Raw genomic sequence first — 15,000 nt, 5'->3', positions numbered from 1 at the left:
AAGGAGCACCAATCTGGAGACAACCATGAAAAAGGCTATCATAATCTCTTCCAAGCTCCAGACGGGGTAATAGGCAGGTTCACAGCTAGGAGTGAAATGAATAGGATTGGATTATGGGAAGCTATGCGCACGAGTGCCCTCAGACCATTCAGTATGTACCTTTCCCTCCTTTTGACTCCTGCAGATCGTTATTGATGTCAAATCACTGCGTAGCCTTCCTCATCGTTGAACCAGTTGTTGCTTTCTTTGCTCTTTGGATGTCTATCGCTGTGCGTCATTCCTTTTCTGCAATTCATTACCGCACGCCCGCCTCTACTTAAAAAAGGCTGACCAAACTTTCTGGCGACAGTGGGGAGTTTTATACATCCAAATCGGCGGTCTCCCTTATGTGTTTAGAAATATCTACGGTTTCTCCACCAATCAAATCGGCCTCATCTACCTCTCCATCGTGATTGGCGCTCTTATCGGCTTCTTTGCTAATTTTGTCCAGGACGCAATCTACCGTCGTCGTTTCCATTTGGACGGTGTCGAAGCTCGACTTTACGCCCCAATGGTCGCCGGAATAACTTTTCCTTTGGGTTGTTTCTTGTTCGGGTTCACAAGTCTTCAGAGCATTTATTGGCTGGTGCCTTGTATTGGGATCGTCATCATTATTGCCAGCTGTTTGACTATTTACATCAGTGCTTTCGTGTAGTAAGTCTGATTTCTCCACGTGCCCCCCACCTGATTATTGATTATTATCTGCTAGTCTGTCAGAATGTTACGGCTCATACGCCTCTTCCGCCATAGCAGCCCAAAGTTTCCTCCGAAACGCATTTGGAGGTGCGTTTTCAATGTTCACTGTCAAAGTACGTCCTTCTCTTATTCTACTTCGTCGCTGGCGTCGCTCATAAAAAAAGATGTACATCGCTATAACACCCCGATGGACAATCTTCACATGGGGTGTTGTCGCCCTCATTCTTGCCACGGTACCTTTTATTGCCTTCTACAAAGGTACTGTCATCCGTGCCCACTCCAAGTATTCCAAAATTTTAATGCGCGAGGAGAGAGAAAGGATCGAGAGGGAGAAGGAAAACTGAGAGGATCGAGAGGGAGAAAGAAGAAGTATTTAGATGGGATGGGGTAAAACGGGGGTTCATGGAGTAGTAGATAGGGATTGAAGGGGTTGGAAGAAGTGAAAGACAATGGGTGAGTATAGGGATCACAGAGATTTAGATTTAGATTTGGATGTAAGAAGACAGCATTTTATGGATGTAAGTAGACAGCATTTTATAGTACACCAAATGCAAACAATTTCGCAACAGTTATACTCCTGCTATATTGTAAGGGCAATCCAGTGCGATGATTAGGGTTACTACCTGGCAATGGGGCATAAGCTCCTATTGGGTAAACAAACAACTTCCCACATCCTATTTACAGTACCTAACATCCCACTATCCATGTGACTGCTAATATATGTTTCTTGATGACTGGTTGGCCATCCATCAATGCCCCTGTGTTAGAGTCGTTCTTCCTTCCTTTAGACGATCAAGCGATGATTAAATAAAGGGCCTAAAAGGAGGGGAGGGGCCAGACGAAAAGGTCTAAAACACTTGAAGTCTAGTCATGCAACAGATTCCATTATATATAACGTGTACTGTAGACGTGGTCGCCGTGGAAGGAAGAGGGGAGGAAGGGAGGGAAACAGGCCCCGCCGACACCCCCTATCGGCCCTCCATAACATTTGTATACGTCACCTTGCTTCTCTTATAATGTCCTTGCTTGCTCATCTTCCTTCCTCTTTGGGATTGCTCCATGAGAGATATTGATTCAAGTTTAATGGAAGGCACGATCTATTTACAGCTCTGTTCTCCTCTCGTCTTGAGAGTAGATTGAAGTTATTTATCGAGACCTTCCTACCGTTTCTTTTGCGAACCATTGAGTGTGTCGCACTTGTAGAGAGAAGTGGCATTGCCGTTTGGAAATAGATCCAGAATACGGATTAGCTGCTGCGCGATGTCCAATATTTTATCAACCAAGAAAGGAATAGGAGATTGATTTTGTCATACCGTGTCATAGCGAAACGTATAAACTTAACATCAACTTCACCATAAATCTTCATATCAATCTTCCATTCCCTTCCACTGATTCCATGAGGTAGCTTAGTTAAGGAACTTGGAGGCCTAGTATCAAAAGGAACGCGAGCTCAGCTTCATTTATCACAAGAGTAAGGTGGTATAAAGAGATGGAGAGAAAAAAAAAAAACTTACCATATTTGCAAGACCGGAAAGACCGCCAGAGTTAGAGCCACCAATCATCTACAGTCATGACATTAGCCTTATATCGTATATGGAGATGTTTTAAGGGAGTAAAAGTGGTCTGGGGATTGAAAAAGGGATACCTACGCCGGAAACCTGACTCTTGAGCATCATCTTCATGATGACCTGACCAGCAGAGGTGACAGCGTCCTGCTTGTTGCCTTGGACGTTGCCTCCAGAAGAGTCAAAAAGCTTGGCAGCTTCAGACATGGCCATACCCATAATCTAGTCGCATTAGTCAGCTTCCTGTTCAAAAGGCTTTTTGAGAGGAGAGAAGAGGTCGCAAGGTTGGCAGGTAAGGGAATGAAGAAGAAACGGACCTTGGACTGCATGTCACCGCCGCCTTGCTTGTTGCTGGAAGTGTCAGCACCGCCAGAGGTGAAAGACTTGAGGGCTTGCATAGCAGCGGCACTATCAAGCCGTAAAGGTCAGCACGATTTCGTTTCCTTTCAGAAGCCTTGCTCAACCACCCTCACCATCTTCATCGCCAACGCCAACGCCAGACTGAAATGAAGCAGGACAAAAAAGGACTTACGCTCCGAGGGAGCTGGAAGTCATTCCGCTAGTGTTACCTTGGCCATACGCCTGCTGGTGATCCCTCTGAACCTTTCCCTCATCAATATCGGTGTCATTTTTGTTCATGTTGCCGATGAAAGACAGGGCAGAGCTGAAGAGGGACGAGTTCTCGTTACCATTAGAGTTGTGCTGGTTGGCAGCGCTGACGGCGGTGTTAGAGTCGACTATAAGAGGAATTAAATTCAATAAACGAGAGAAGATTTAGAGGGAGATGCAAGAGAAGGACTTGGACTTACTGTTGGGAAAACCAGAGTTCCCGGAGGACGCACCGCCTTGACCGTGAGGACGGTTGTACTCGGATCCACCAGTCTGACCGTAACCCTGGTTCTGACCGCCGTAGTTCTCTTGCTGGCCGTAACTACCAGACTGTTGACCGTATCCACCAGACTGTTGGCCATATCCACCAGACTGTTGGCCATATCCACCAGACTGTTGGCCATAGCCCTGGTTCTGGTTTCCACCATACTGCTGCTGATTGTTGTCGTTGAGGCTGCCTTGGTGGTTGTTGCCATAAGAGTCGTTGTTATTACCTTGCTGCTGGTTGTTCTGGCCACCGTTGACTAATTACACAAAGAGCACCAAAGAAATCAGCTACCGATCATCGGGAGAGGCCACATCAACCCGAAGTAGAAGCGTTTCAGCTCCTTGAGTACTTACGGGCGTTCTCGAGCTGCTCCGTAGCCATCTTTTTGAGATAATCCATGTTGTTAGTTTGACTGTGAATATACGTGGTAGGGAAAAAGATATAGATTTTTTAAGGGGAGTATTTAGATGGAAAAGAAGAGAAGAAAGATGAAAAAGAGGACAACAATTGATGATCCTGAACTACTGGTCCGGGCGTACGGGAACGAAGAATAGGGGCGTTAAGTGACAGGGGGGACTTAGATTATTCGGCGCGCTGATCAAATGATTACGTCAGATAAAGGGGCCCCGGCGACTGCGATACCAGATTGGGCAGGGGTGGAAACGGAAAAGTCCAGGCGGCGACCGAAACAAACAGTCCGATTACCGACATGCCTATTTGACATAAAGTTGATCCTGCCGGTGATAACGTATAGGCCTGCGCCTCAGGCACGTGCTGTCTCTGAGTGACGAGATCGTCCTCGAAGCCTCATCGTCAGCTGAACCTAAAACACTACTTCCACCTCGTTTTTTCCTCCTTTCAGTCACCTTAATTCATCACCTATAGTCGTATATGAGCGCTTCATCCCAGCCTAGGCTTAGTGTAAGAGAAGCGGCTCTTGCCGCTGTCCAAGCACGACTTAACCCGCCACCTTCATACGACAGTTCATCCGCTCACGCCTCAAACCCCGGCGTCAGTGGCGCCGCTCCTCAAGCCGCAACGAATAATGGAAGCACTGTCGCCGAACAGACCCCTTTCTCACCCCCCGGTTCAAGGGCGAGTCCAAGACCTACCTTCACGGATAAAGAGGAGAGGGAACTGAAACTGAAGTTTGGGAAATTGTTGGATCGCGGGATCGTTAGGGATAATGGCTATAAAGAAAGTGCGGAAGCTGTTGAGGTTGGTTTAATCCTTGACATGAGACGCAGCCGATGTCTATTGTTTAAGGGAGGTGCTAATCAAGGACATTTCTAGACATTATTGAAGATTGCTAACAATATTCTTTCGAGCGATGATCCTAAGTACCGAACTATCAAGGCCACCAATGGCATGTTGCAGAAGAAGGTTTTGTCGGTGAAAGGTGGCCATGACTATATCATTGCTGTAAGTGATGTCTCTCTCCCCCCAAAGACTGCAAGCCCCCAGTTCTCCGTTCTTGGCCGTTTGTCACCCTTTCGCAATCCACAGTGCCCATCTTATCCAGGGGTTCTTGCTACCACTACTTATGCTATCTGTTTGTTCGGAAACTGATACTATTCTTCGAATAGCTCGGCTTTCGGACGAAGACAGTCGATTTCGTCAAGATATACGTGTTTGAGAAGACACTTCGGTCGACACACGAGCTCAAGATTGGTGCAGAAATACTTCAAGGCCACGTACGTCTACTTTCACCAGATCTCTTCCCAAATTCCCTCTAACCTCGTGTATTAATATTCTAGTTAACATCTCTCAAAGAAAGAGTGAACCTCTCATCGCAATCGCTCCTCAATTACAACCAAGAAGAGGCCGCCCGCCGAGCTCAAGCACTCCGCGAAATTGAAGCCGATCGTGAATCTGTAAAGATCCGGGCAGAGAGGGAACGACAAGCTCGAGAAACCAAAGAGCAGGCTAAGAGGGAGAGAAGGGAGAGAGGGGAAGCCGAAGAGGCCGAGGAAGTGGTCGATAGGGATGATGAGAGGCGGAGGGAGATGGCAAATGCTGTGGTCAGGAATGATAGAGACTATAGGCGCAACACTGTTGAGGATGAGTATAGTGAGGATGACGATTATCCTCCAACATATGGGGAAACTTTCTTTGGGGAAGGAAGGAGGTTGGGTGATTAAGAGTATATGCTTACACGTAATCATGTTTGATAAGAGTGATTGAGAATAACGACCGTTGAAATGTTGTGTAAATGTTCATTTGTTGAAATAGACTTATACTGTTGATGAACAACGTAGCCAGTACCTTGATCTACATGATTACAAAATTGATGCGAAGTCGTGGGCAACAACAGATTAACGTTTGATGAAAAGCCTACGTTTGGAGGGCACGCTGTTTATGGGACCAAACTACAGCGGCACCCTCGCGCCAGCTCCTTTCCGACCCTTTCCATCTTCAACGCGTTATTATGGTGCCCGATGGACATCATGGTAAAAGATACGATGCTTCTATATCCAATCGTATCTTTATCTCACCGAAATACAGAATAAAATTTCTCAAAGTGAGTTGTTGGAAACAGGGGTGTTTTTCGCCGAATTTCACATAGCCAAATTTCCCGACGAACTCCCCCAGAGAACCCGCATAGCCTTTTCAACACGCTATGGTGTGGATTTCGCGAGGTATTACTTTTATCGTTCTGCATGCATACAACTAAGTTTAATTTACTTTTCCCTCTATCAAAAGGTACTAATGCTATGCAGTTATGTATGGTAAAATGTTGATACACATTGGTCATATGACTAGCGACCGCTTCTCCTATTAATGATATTCAGTTCACGTTTGCATGGTGAAACACACCTTTGACATACCATAGACATAAAAGTATACAAGCATCGGGGAAGATAGTCAAGGTTGCGTTGATCTCCACAGTGTCCTTATCCATATGGATTATTTTGGGTCGGATCTGCTGATTTATTCCTCCTTATAGAGTACAAAAAGTTTTCAAATTCCTTGCGAGAGAAAAACGACTGAAAAAATCATTTCAGCGGCCGAAATCTGTCAAACCAGCACGCCATTTCAAGCACAAGGAAGCGAGAGGGACCAAGCAATGGAAAGCAAAGCTAGCGATGGAGGGTATACGATGTTGGACGGAGGGGAGTTTGCAGCGAAGTCGATGTTTATCCACCTAACAAGATAAAACACTCATGAATCGCAGTCCTTCCTATCGTCAGCATGGTGATTTTATTTCTTCACTGGTAGTCAGTCAGTGCTAACTACTGTATAGGTTCACCGCTATCCGTTCTTCGCTTTCGATTGCCTCTCATACTCCGCTCGCTTTCATTTTCTTTTCCATCCCATCATCTTCATTAAAAACTCAGTTCGGAGGACGGCACATAGTGAGACCCAGTGAGAGTTAGACATTGTTAGTTAGAATGGTCTCATTTATCTGAAGTGGTTTGCATCTGCTAGAATGAAATTGCGGCGCGGTAGATAAACCATAGTACCTTGATGATATAAGACAATCTTTCCATCCAGTTTTTACTGAGCCTCGACCATTTTCAAAACCTGCTCTGCTAGCGCATTCGCAGCTAGAGGATTGCCACCACTGATTAGCTCCCTATCCACCGTAATTCTGCCAATCTTCTCTCCTAGTCCTTCAACCATCTCAGCACCAGCCTCACGGAGAGTACTCTCCACCCTTGGCACCTCGCCTCCCCACAGGGTTTCCATCATCTTCTCCTCCGCATCAGACCACGAGGTAATCTTGTACCCCTTGTACAAGAACGTCCCTTCCGGCGTCGCCTTGGTGCTCAACAGCCCATAAGGCCCATGACAAATCACCGCCGTCGGCTTCCCCTCATGATGGAAATGGGCAAGGATCCTTCCCAGCTCCGGATCGGCCCCTAGATCAGCCAGCGGCGCATGGCCACCTGGAATAAACACGGCCGCGAACCCATCCAGTTCCTCATCCGAGATGCTTTGGAAGGTCCTCGGTGACGCAAATCCGTTCTCTCGCATCATCCTAGCGATGAGGTCGTTCTCACGCTTGCGTTCGTAGAAATTCAAGGCGAAGGCCACGAGGCTCTCGCTGGTAGGGTCGGGAGTGGGAGTCTTGCCAAGCGGGGAGGCGAAGGTCACTTCGCAGCCTGCCGAGAGGAATTTGGATAGTGGCTTTGCCAGTTCCATCAAGAAGAAGCCAGAGCTCTGGTCTGCAGTGGTCTCTCCGCATTGAGAGGTTTTGTGGAGAGGGATTGAGGACGCGTCGGACATGATTATAAGGATCTTCTTGGGAGACATTGTGGATAAACTGGGATTAGATGCGATTTTGACTCCAAGATACTGAAAATCCAATCGCTTTTATTTATTCCTTGGAGTTCGTTACAGTTTGTGTCGAACTCAACGGATTAGCTGAAGTTGACATTTATTATTAGAATGATACGTCGAATTGTTGTATGACATATTACGTCATGCCTTGTAGTCAGTTGTCAAGTCTTGCAAAATCAGATGACGTTGTAGTGAATTGTGCCGGCAGTCATCGGGGCGAAGAAATGGAAGGCGGAAATGCAATTCCAACCCTTGTCATATCTTCCCATCTAAATTATACCACTTCTCGTCGAGAATCTTATTCTCATACACCCATCTTATCTACACAGACACGTACAATGACACCATTCACTCTCAACTGAGATATCATCTCTACTGGTGGCATCTCCACTACATTTGGTACGCACGACCTTGTCGTCGACCCCGGCCTGCCATAACACTAAGAATGTCAACCACCCAAGATCGCCGCGGTCGGCTCCTGCTCCGTCCATTCCGCTCAATCGTTCATTGACAAGCTCAAGGAAAGCTCCGAGGGAAAATCATGGACTTGGGGAGTGAAGAATGGTGTTCTCGATGGTGCCAAGCCGAGGGGCATTTACGAGGAAATATACAACGATCCTGTGCGCAATCTGGGATCATCTTAAATGCTATGATAAGGCGTATTGACGTACTGTTCTCACAAGTAGGGATGTTACAGCCGTCTACGTAGGCACCCCACATGTCCTCCACCACCGTAACGCAAAAGACGTTCTGTTGGCTGGTAAACACGTCCTCGAGAAGCCTGCTTGTCTCGAAGTCGAAGAGTTGGAAGAGTTAATCAAGATTGCTAAGGAAAAGAAAATTCTTTATGGAGTGAGTCATTTGTCTTTGTCTCCTTCTCCTTTTACCCTCTTCCATCTTTTCCTTTGTAAGCATGTATGCTGATGAGCAACGTCGCAGAGCTGTGTGGACTCGATTCCAACCCATCGCCTACGCCGTTGAAGAAGTCATCAAGTCCGGTATTCTCGGTAAACCCAAGCGTTTTTCTGCCGATTTCTCCATGGGCTGGGACATAGACGGTACGCTTTCTTATCCCTGTCTAACAATCCATAATCATTACTAATTTGATACCATTTCAGCCTCGCCCGACTCAGCCAAATGGTCAACCCAGCTCTCGGCGGTGGCTCGCTCCTTGATATGCCTGCCCACCCATCTGTCTGGGCCATGCTCCTCGTCCACGGCCACCCTATCAGCGCCGATAAAAACCCCAAGGTGCTCTTCACCCATCAAACTATTTACCCTCGTTCTGGAGTAGATATCAATTCGAGGTGATTGGTGGAGTGGAAGGGACTTTGCCAGGGAATGTTGATGCCGATTTGGATAATGCCGGACAGGAGAATTTGGCCGCGGTTTTGCAGTGTGAGGAAGGAGATTTGGTCGTTGCCTGTACGTTACATCTCTCGCTCCCTCATTTATTCCCTTTTCCCTCGCGCTGACCTAATCCTTCTCCCTCCCCTTTCTTCCCATATAGATCCCCCTTTCCAATTCGAGACATTCTACATCCATCCCCGAACCCTCTCGCTCCCCGGCCTCAAAGGCACCATCACTTCCACCATTCACCATCACCCTCTCCATGATGGGAAGAATGGGATGTCATACGAAGCAGATGAGGTTGCGAGGTGTATTAGGGGTGGAAAGATTGAGAGTGGGAGGATGCCATGGGAGGAGAGTAGGGTGGTGCAGGGGTAGGTTGATAAGGTGAGGAAGGAAGGGCCGAGCGAGACTGCCAAGCTGATGGGGACTGCTGGACAATAGATCGGGAAGTGGCAAGTAATAAGTGTCGAAGACTCTTGTGAAATAGATGAGATGTAGGAAGCTGAAACGAATATGCGACATCGTTGTTACTGCTTTTTCATCTAAACCGTATGCATGTCGCCAATTTCAGCTACCAAGCGCATGATTCGACTTGCTAAATGGCTTAACATAGAAGGGTCTTGTAACTCGTGCCAGAAACGAGACTGACTAGTAACTTGATTCCGGTTCTTTTCTACGTTACGTACCATCTCCACTACTTACAGCTGCCGTCTTTCTATAGCAGCAGCATGGAGGTGATATGTACGATTGTAACCGCTATTGTGCATTCAATTCCGCTACAGTGTGGGGTCATATCGATAAGAAACCGCGACGTGGAAGACGCATTCTTCTCTGGTTCTTCCCGTTGTCTCTGCTCATACTCTTTAGAACTCAATACGGTTATCGCAGAGAATATGGCAGCGGCGACAGCTCCTGCGGACTGGCCTACTTACCACTAGACAACTTTGTAATCGTAAGCTACTCTTGGAGCCCTCTAAGACCGACATATGGTTGTATGACGTACACGCAACATATCTCTACAAGATAATAGTGTCTATCCGATTTACAACTTCCAAAATGTACAACAAACAACTATTCCACTCGCCTCTATCCACCCACTCAACAGCCGAAGCTGTTTCCAAAGGAGAGCGAATCCGATTGTATGATCAAGAAAAGAAGTGATGGTGCATGATGTATGATGCAGGGATCTTGATATATATATTAGGCAGTACAAGAGCTCTGAGCGTACATCGTGCCGAAGAACAATAAGGAATATGGGCAATAATGCCGAAGAACAAAAAAGAATAGAAAGGTACGAAGAACAAAAGAGAAAGACAGGCACGCCGGGCTATCGCCGAATAGGGATGCGTAGGGCGCGGATACCCTCCACTTCAACAGTTTCCTCATCCCCGGGACAACAAGACGTCCATCTGCTCCCGAGTCACCAACTTCACCCGTACCCCGAGCATCGCTAGGCGGCCCTTAAAAGCCGCCAACGTAAGCTCGCCCGACTCTGGGTCGATATCTTCAAGGTCGATATCGACAGGGTCGGACTTGTTGACTATTTGGGGGGGGTCGTCGGGGAGATCGTCAAGGATAAGAGCTCCCTTATTGGAGTCGAAGGACGTGTCAAACGACGAGTCTGACTGTCCAGAGGAGTCACTGTCGACAGAGGAGGGAGCCCTAGAGCATCTGGCACCTACAGTAGATTCGTAAGCGTAACTGCAACGTGAAAGATTATAAGGTGCTCACGGTCATTGGAGAGGTGGGAGGTCATGATGGACGTCTTCATGTCCAACATTTCCTTAGGAGCGGATAGCCTCTCCAGGCCCCCCCTGAACTCTTGCGGTGCAGTGGACGTTCGAGTGTCAAACGCCTCAGCACGACGAGAAGAGGAGCCTCCGCCTGCACCCCTACCGCCAGGACGAGACCCTCCGGCTGAACCAGACCCTCCGCCTCGTGAGTTATCGGCCCCAGGGCCGGAGTTTCCGCCTTGCGAGCCATCATTATCCTTGCCAGGCGGCTTGTCGTCCCCCGGCTTGTCCTCTTCACCTTTCTCTTCATCATGCAAAGTCGCCGATGTGCGCTTGTTCCTCTTGGTCGAATGAAGACTGTGTCGCCTGCTCCCAGCCTCTAATCCTTTCAAACTCATGTCGGCGGCTGAATGAGCGGTCGCATCAACAGGAACACGATGAGCAAAAGGGAGGGGCAGGTCGTTGAGGAAGCGTTGCGCTGGAAGTGCCGCTGCATGGGCAAGAAACAAGAGGATGGTCGCATCGAGGTGATACCTTGCCTCTTTATTCAAAATGGCGTTGGCACGGTCGCTGATCAGACAATTGGGAGGCGACGACCAAAAGTCTTGCAGCTCTGCGAGTTCCTCGACAGAGTAACCATCTGGCAGATATCCAAAATGTCGTCTGGCTTTCTCCAAAAACTCACTATCTGCCTCTAGGGCAAGTACGGGAATGTCTGGGGTCGAGTCTCGATAGAGATACACAACCCGATAAAAGTATTCATTGACTATAGAGAGACCGAAAATACAACCCGAGATGGCGTAGCCCAAGATGATATACCACATAGTCTGAAACACGCCTTCCTGGCAGAGGTAAATGAGAGCTTTCTCGTCGGTTTGTCTTTTAGCCTCGCCGATAAGAAAAGTCGCTAGTTTCATCCACTTCAATTCGATGACCGCATAAAGCGTTCGTTTCCAGCCCGATGAGCAGCTGAGATCTTTGACAACGCCGATAAGAGAGGCGTCAGGAGTAGTGGCACCATCATTTCTTGATCTGAGACTGTCTTGTGAAGAAGAATGCTTCGGACACATAAGCCTCTAGTCATCTTCTGCACAAGCCCGAGGACTCACGACTCCAAGGACTTTTCCCGTCTGTCGTCTGTATGCATCCACCAGATCTAGCTTCTCCCACTCTTTGTCCTTTCTGCTGTAGAAGACCGATTTCAAATTTGACTGATGAAAGAAATCGGTAGCCCTCGTTATGTGGTTGTAGTTCTCTTGGATGAACCGATCAAGATAGCGACGAAAAACACTGTCATCGAACATCTGCTCGTCCTCGATCATCCCGTCCCTGTACTCATTGGCCCATGGTTGGCCCAGATAGTCAAATCGGCATGTCTCATCGTAGGAGCGGATAGTGAGGTATTCAGAGGCCTCATAAGGTTCGCTGAGGTCGAAGGGGACGAGAGAGAGAGGATATGGTCGGTCTTTGTTTTTAGGGTGGCCGCCGTATGCAATGGGATCGTCACGAGGGGAATTTGAATTTTCGGGGAGTGTTTGATGTGATGAGACGAGCGAAGATAAAGGTGAGTCGGAAGCAGAGGCGCGGGATAATGAAGTCAAGGGCGAGCCTGAGGCAAGTTGAGCTAGTGCCGCAGCTCGTGTCGACGCGCATTCTCGTTCCTTTGTATCGGGCGAGGTCATTGAGAAAGCGGAGAACGGAGCTAGGGTGTTATAGAGGTTGCATTTTTTCGTTGTTTAATTTATTGGGTTGTCGTGTGTGTTACCCGAATGAAAGAAACTACTTAAATAAACAACTTTTTAAAGAAAAGAAAAAATAATCCAACCTCCTCTTCCTCATAAGACCAGCGTCCTCGCCCTTGCCTTTACTAGCTCGACACCAATCCGTTTCTCCATTTTCTCGAACCCCCCCACCGGCATCGCCTCCCTCCACTCCTTCCATTCGTCTGCTGTGCTCCTGCTCATCAGGCCACCAGTGGAAAGGATGATCGGTTTAAAGACCCCACCAGTGACTTTCGGAGCGTTCTTCGAGACGACCTGACCCACCTTGTCGAGCCAGTTCACGCACCGGTCCAAGCAGAAGCCGGCCAGTTTGCTGTTGGGGGTGCTGGGGGTGGCTGTGCTCCTCGCGTCTCGGTCCCCGAGGGAGTAAACCTTCAGGTCGTAGTCAGTGAAGGCCAGAGCGCTGGAACCTCTGACCCGAAGGTCGTTTCTCCTTTGTCCCGACAGCGTGTGGGGCTCAATCTCAACCGTGGCACCTTGGATTTGTTTGAGGTGTTGATAGATGACGCGGTTGATGGCATTGTGCCGGCGCTGGGTCCAGGGGTTGCGGGCGCGGCAAAGCTCGTCGTGACCCAAAGGTGAGTCCGACCCACAGAAGCGACAGACAGGGATCGAGGAGCCGACCAGGGTGCGGTCATGGAGACCAGAGGCAATCTCGACATTGGAAAGGCGCAGGGGTTGAAGGTAAGGGATAACTGATAACCAACTTCGGCCGAGTCTGGAGGCATTCTCGGTGAGTCGCTTGCGTTCAGTGTCGCCGAGATTATGTAGGATGGCTTCCTGTTGCGATTCCCAGAGTTCTGCGCATCGAGTTCGTTGGGGGATCGGAGTTGGAGGTTCCTCTGGCGAAGAAAGGAGACCTAGGTTATCGAGGAGAGTGTCGGAGGCCTCGGCTGCCGAGCGGTAAGCAAGGGGGGCTACATCTTTGAAGGAAAGTAGACCTAGTCCGCCCAGTCGCGCTGGTAGCTTCGTCAACGATCTCCCTAGAGCCTCCTCTTCCACCGTATCCTCTCGCTGCCTCATCCTCATCCTTTTCACCTCCTCCCACAGCATCGTGTCCAGTCTTTCCCATAGATCTACAAGGTCGTCGGAGCGTAGGCTTCTCTGCAGGTGTCGTAGATTTTGCTGAATGCAGAAGCGTAATAGAAGGAGCGCGTGTTGATGTGGAAGATCCTTGAGCTTGCCCACCTTTGCCATTTCCTTCCGAATCCTGCCTTCCAGAAACTCCGCCCGCTTCTCCTTACCACCTACCATCGTCCCTAGCATCTTGAAGCCCTCCTGCCTGATCTCATCGAAGCTGATTAACTTGCATTTCTTTTCGTTGAGCTTGATGATGTGCTGCTTGTCGGCGAGGAATTGGGTAGTTTTGCTGAGGACTTGCGAGTCGTTTGAGAAGAGGTAGATGTCATCGAGATAAGCGAGCGCTTGCGTAGACGGACCTAGCGATTGACTGAGGGCGTGCAAGGTTGGTCGGAGGGTGATTGAGAAGAAGAGAGGGCCAAAGGGGTCACCCTGTCGAACACCTTGAGAGGATTGAAGGATTTTGTCGCCACACACAAGGTCGGACGAGTCGCCATAGGCCCATTTGCAAGTCCTCCAAAGCGTCGGCGCATGGGTCTTGACCGCAGCTGCCATCTCGGCCCTATCTACACGGTTGAAAGCGTTAGAAGCATCGAGCGAGGCTAAAAAGGAGAACTCAGCGCCGGCAGAACCCTCCAAGACTCTCTCTGTCAGCCTCACGATCGGCTCTACACCACCGATTGACTTGACCCCGAGCTGGAACGGGAGGAGGAAGTCGGGTTGGAAATGCGAGATGATGAGAGCTTTCGCACACAGCCGATAGATAAGTTCACCAACAGCGATAGGTCGGATAGAGCCATCGTCCTTCTTCAAGGGGATGAGACGAGAAGTGCGGAGCATAGAGCGACCAGGGGCGGTGTTGTTGGCGATGGCGGCGCAGAGGAGTTGGAGAAACTGCTTGACCGGCTCCCTCTTGGCGGCCGTCTTCAAGAGAGGGACCGACCAGCCACTAACGCCAGGTGCTGTGTCGGGGTTGAAGGAGTCGAGGGCCTTTTGGATGGTGTCGATGTCGGGAGCTTTACCAGGAGTTGGACCCACTGCATTGCCGAATGGACAAGACGGCCCTTTGGGGTGCTTGGTGATGAGCTGGTCGATGACCCCTTGATCGAGTTCGGCTACTGAAGCATCCTCCTCCAACACCCTCTCTGCCGCACCTAGGCGCCCATTCTCAACGAGTTTGATGACTTGTTTGGTGGTGTCAGGACGAATATTGCTGGGAGGACGGCGAGCGGGTGGCTGTTCTGGCCAGGGGATATGCGGGAACTGCTGAAGGAAGGTTGACGGCCTGAGGGGCTGTTCTGGAGCGAGCGCCTGGGTGAGGCCGACCTTTGGAAGGGCGAGAAAAGCCAGCAGTGTAGAGTCCGAGGGCTGTGCAATGTAGGCAAGAGCACAACGCTCGGCGGCATCCATGAAGTCGGTAACTAGGTTGTTGGGCAGAGGCTTGCTCCGAACAGGCAGGTGCGCAAGGAACAGGAATCTTTCGTTAGCACACTCTTGGGACGGAAGTAAGGAAGGCAACGTCCCAGGGGAAGGCCCCAGCGTTAGGGGGTTAGGGGGTTAGGGGGTTAGGGGGTTAGGGGGTTAGGGGGTTA

At 49.3% G+C, this 15,000-nt stretch overlaps 5 protein-coding genes and 1 pseudogene across 5 annotated transcripts in view; 3 read left to right on the top strand and 3 right to left on the bottom strand.

Moving 5' to 3' along the window:
- The window catches only part of CNJ00070 (drug transporter, putative), a 2,619-nt gene extending 1,318 nt beyond the window's left edge, over positions 1-1,301 (top strand). The window contains exons 4-8 of the mRNA XM_567265.2: positions 1-151; positions 214-269; positions 350-693; positions 749-848; positions 900-1,301. The exon at positions 1-151 is cut by the window's left edge and continues 92 nt beyond it. Coding sequence (XP_567265.1) covers positions 1-151; positions 214-269; positions 350-693; positions 749-848; positions 900-1,079 — 831 coding nt within the window. The 3' untranslated portion in view covers positions 1,080-1,301. The remainder of the gene's footprint in view (positions 152-213; positions 270-349; positions 694-748; positions 849-899) is intronic.
- A 384-nt stretch (positions 1,302-1,685) lies between these two features.
- CNJ00060 (hypothetical protein) lies at positions 1,686-3,665 on the bottom strand. The gene is made up of 8 exons (XM_024657909.1): positions 3,531-3,665; positions 3,110-3,433; positions 2,833-3,037; positions 2,618-2,708; positions 2,385-2,522; positions 2,250-2,297; positions 2,049-2,162; positions 1,686-1,988 (listed from the first exon to the last, which is right to left on the bottom strand). Exons 1-7 carry the CDS (start codon positions 3,574-3,576, stop codon positions 2,142-2,144), a joined length of 873 nt encoding a protein of 290 aa, XP_024513591.1. The 5' UTR covers positions 3,577-3,665; the 3' UTR covers positions 1,686-1,988; positions 2,049-2,141.
- A 312-nt stretch (positions 3,666-3,977) lies between these two features.
- Positions 3,978-5,452, top strand: CNJ00050 (expressed protein). The gene is made up of 4 exons (XM_567263.2): positions 3,978-4,395; positions 4,471-4,599; positions 4,764-4,871; positions 4,935-5,452. Exons 1-4 carry the CDS (start codon positions 4,069-4,071, stop codon positions 5,316-5,318), a joined length of 948 nt encoding a protein of 315 aa, XP_567263.1. The 5' UTR covers positions 3,978-4,068; the 3' UTR covers positions 5,319-5,452.
- Positions 5,453-6,583: 1,131 nt separating this feature from the next.
- Positions 6,584-7,556, bottom strand: CNJ00030 (cysteine-type peptidase, putative). The gene has a single exon (XM_567261.2). The coding sequence runs from the start codon at positions 7,432-7,434 to the stop codon at positions 6,676-6,678; it is 759 nt and encodes a 252-aa protein (XP_567261.1). The 5' UTR covers positions 7,435-7,556; the 3' UTR covers positions 6,584-6,675.
- A 163-nt stretch (positions 7,557-7,719) lies between these two features.
- CNJ00020 lies at positions 7,720-9,386 on the top strand (annotated as a pseudogene).
- Positions 9,387-10,196: 810 nt separating this feature from the next.
- CNJ00010 (conserved hypothetical protein) lies at positions 10,197-14,829 on the bottom strand (the record flags this gene model as incomplete). Its single annotated transcript, XM_567259.1, has 5 exons — positions 12,427-14,829; positions 11,657-12,156; positions 11,233-11,605; positions 10,546-11,187; positions 10,197-10,492 (listed from the first exon to the last, which is right to left on the bottom strand). The coding sequence occupies exons 1-5, from the start codon at positions 14,816-14,818 to the stop codon at positions 10,197-10,199; spliced, it is 4,203 nt and encodes a 1,400-aa protein (XP_567259.1). The 5' UTR covers positions 14,819-14,829.
- Between the last annotated feature and the right edge of the window lie 171 nt (positions 14,830-15,000).

Source organism: Cryptococcus neoformans, assembly GCF_000091045.1.
Source record: "Cryptococcus neoformans var. neoformans JEC21 chromosome 10 sequence".
Classification (NCBI taxonomy): Eukaryota; Fungi; Basidiomycota; class Tremellomycetes; order Tremellales; family Cryptococcaceae; genus Cryptococcus; species Cryptococcus deneoformans.
Note: the sequence above shows the minus strand (reverse complement) of the source record. Positions and strands in the feature narration are given on the sequence as shown.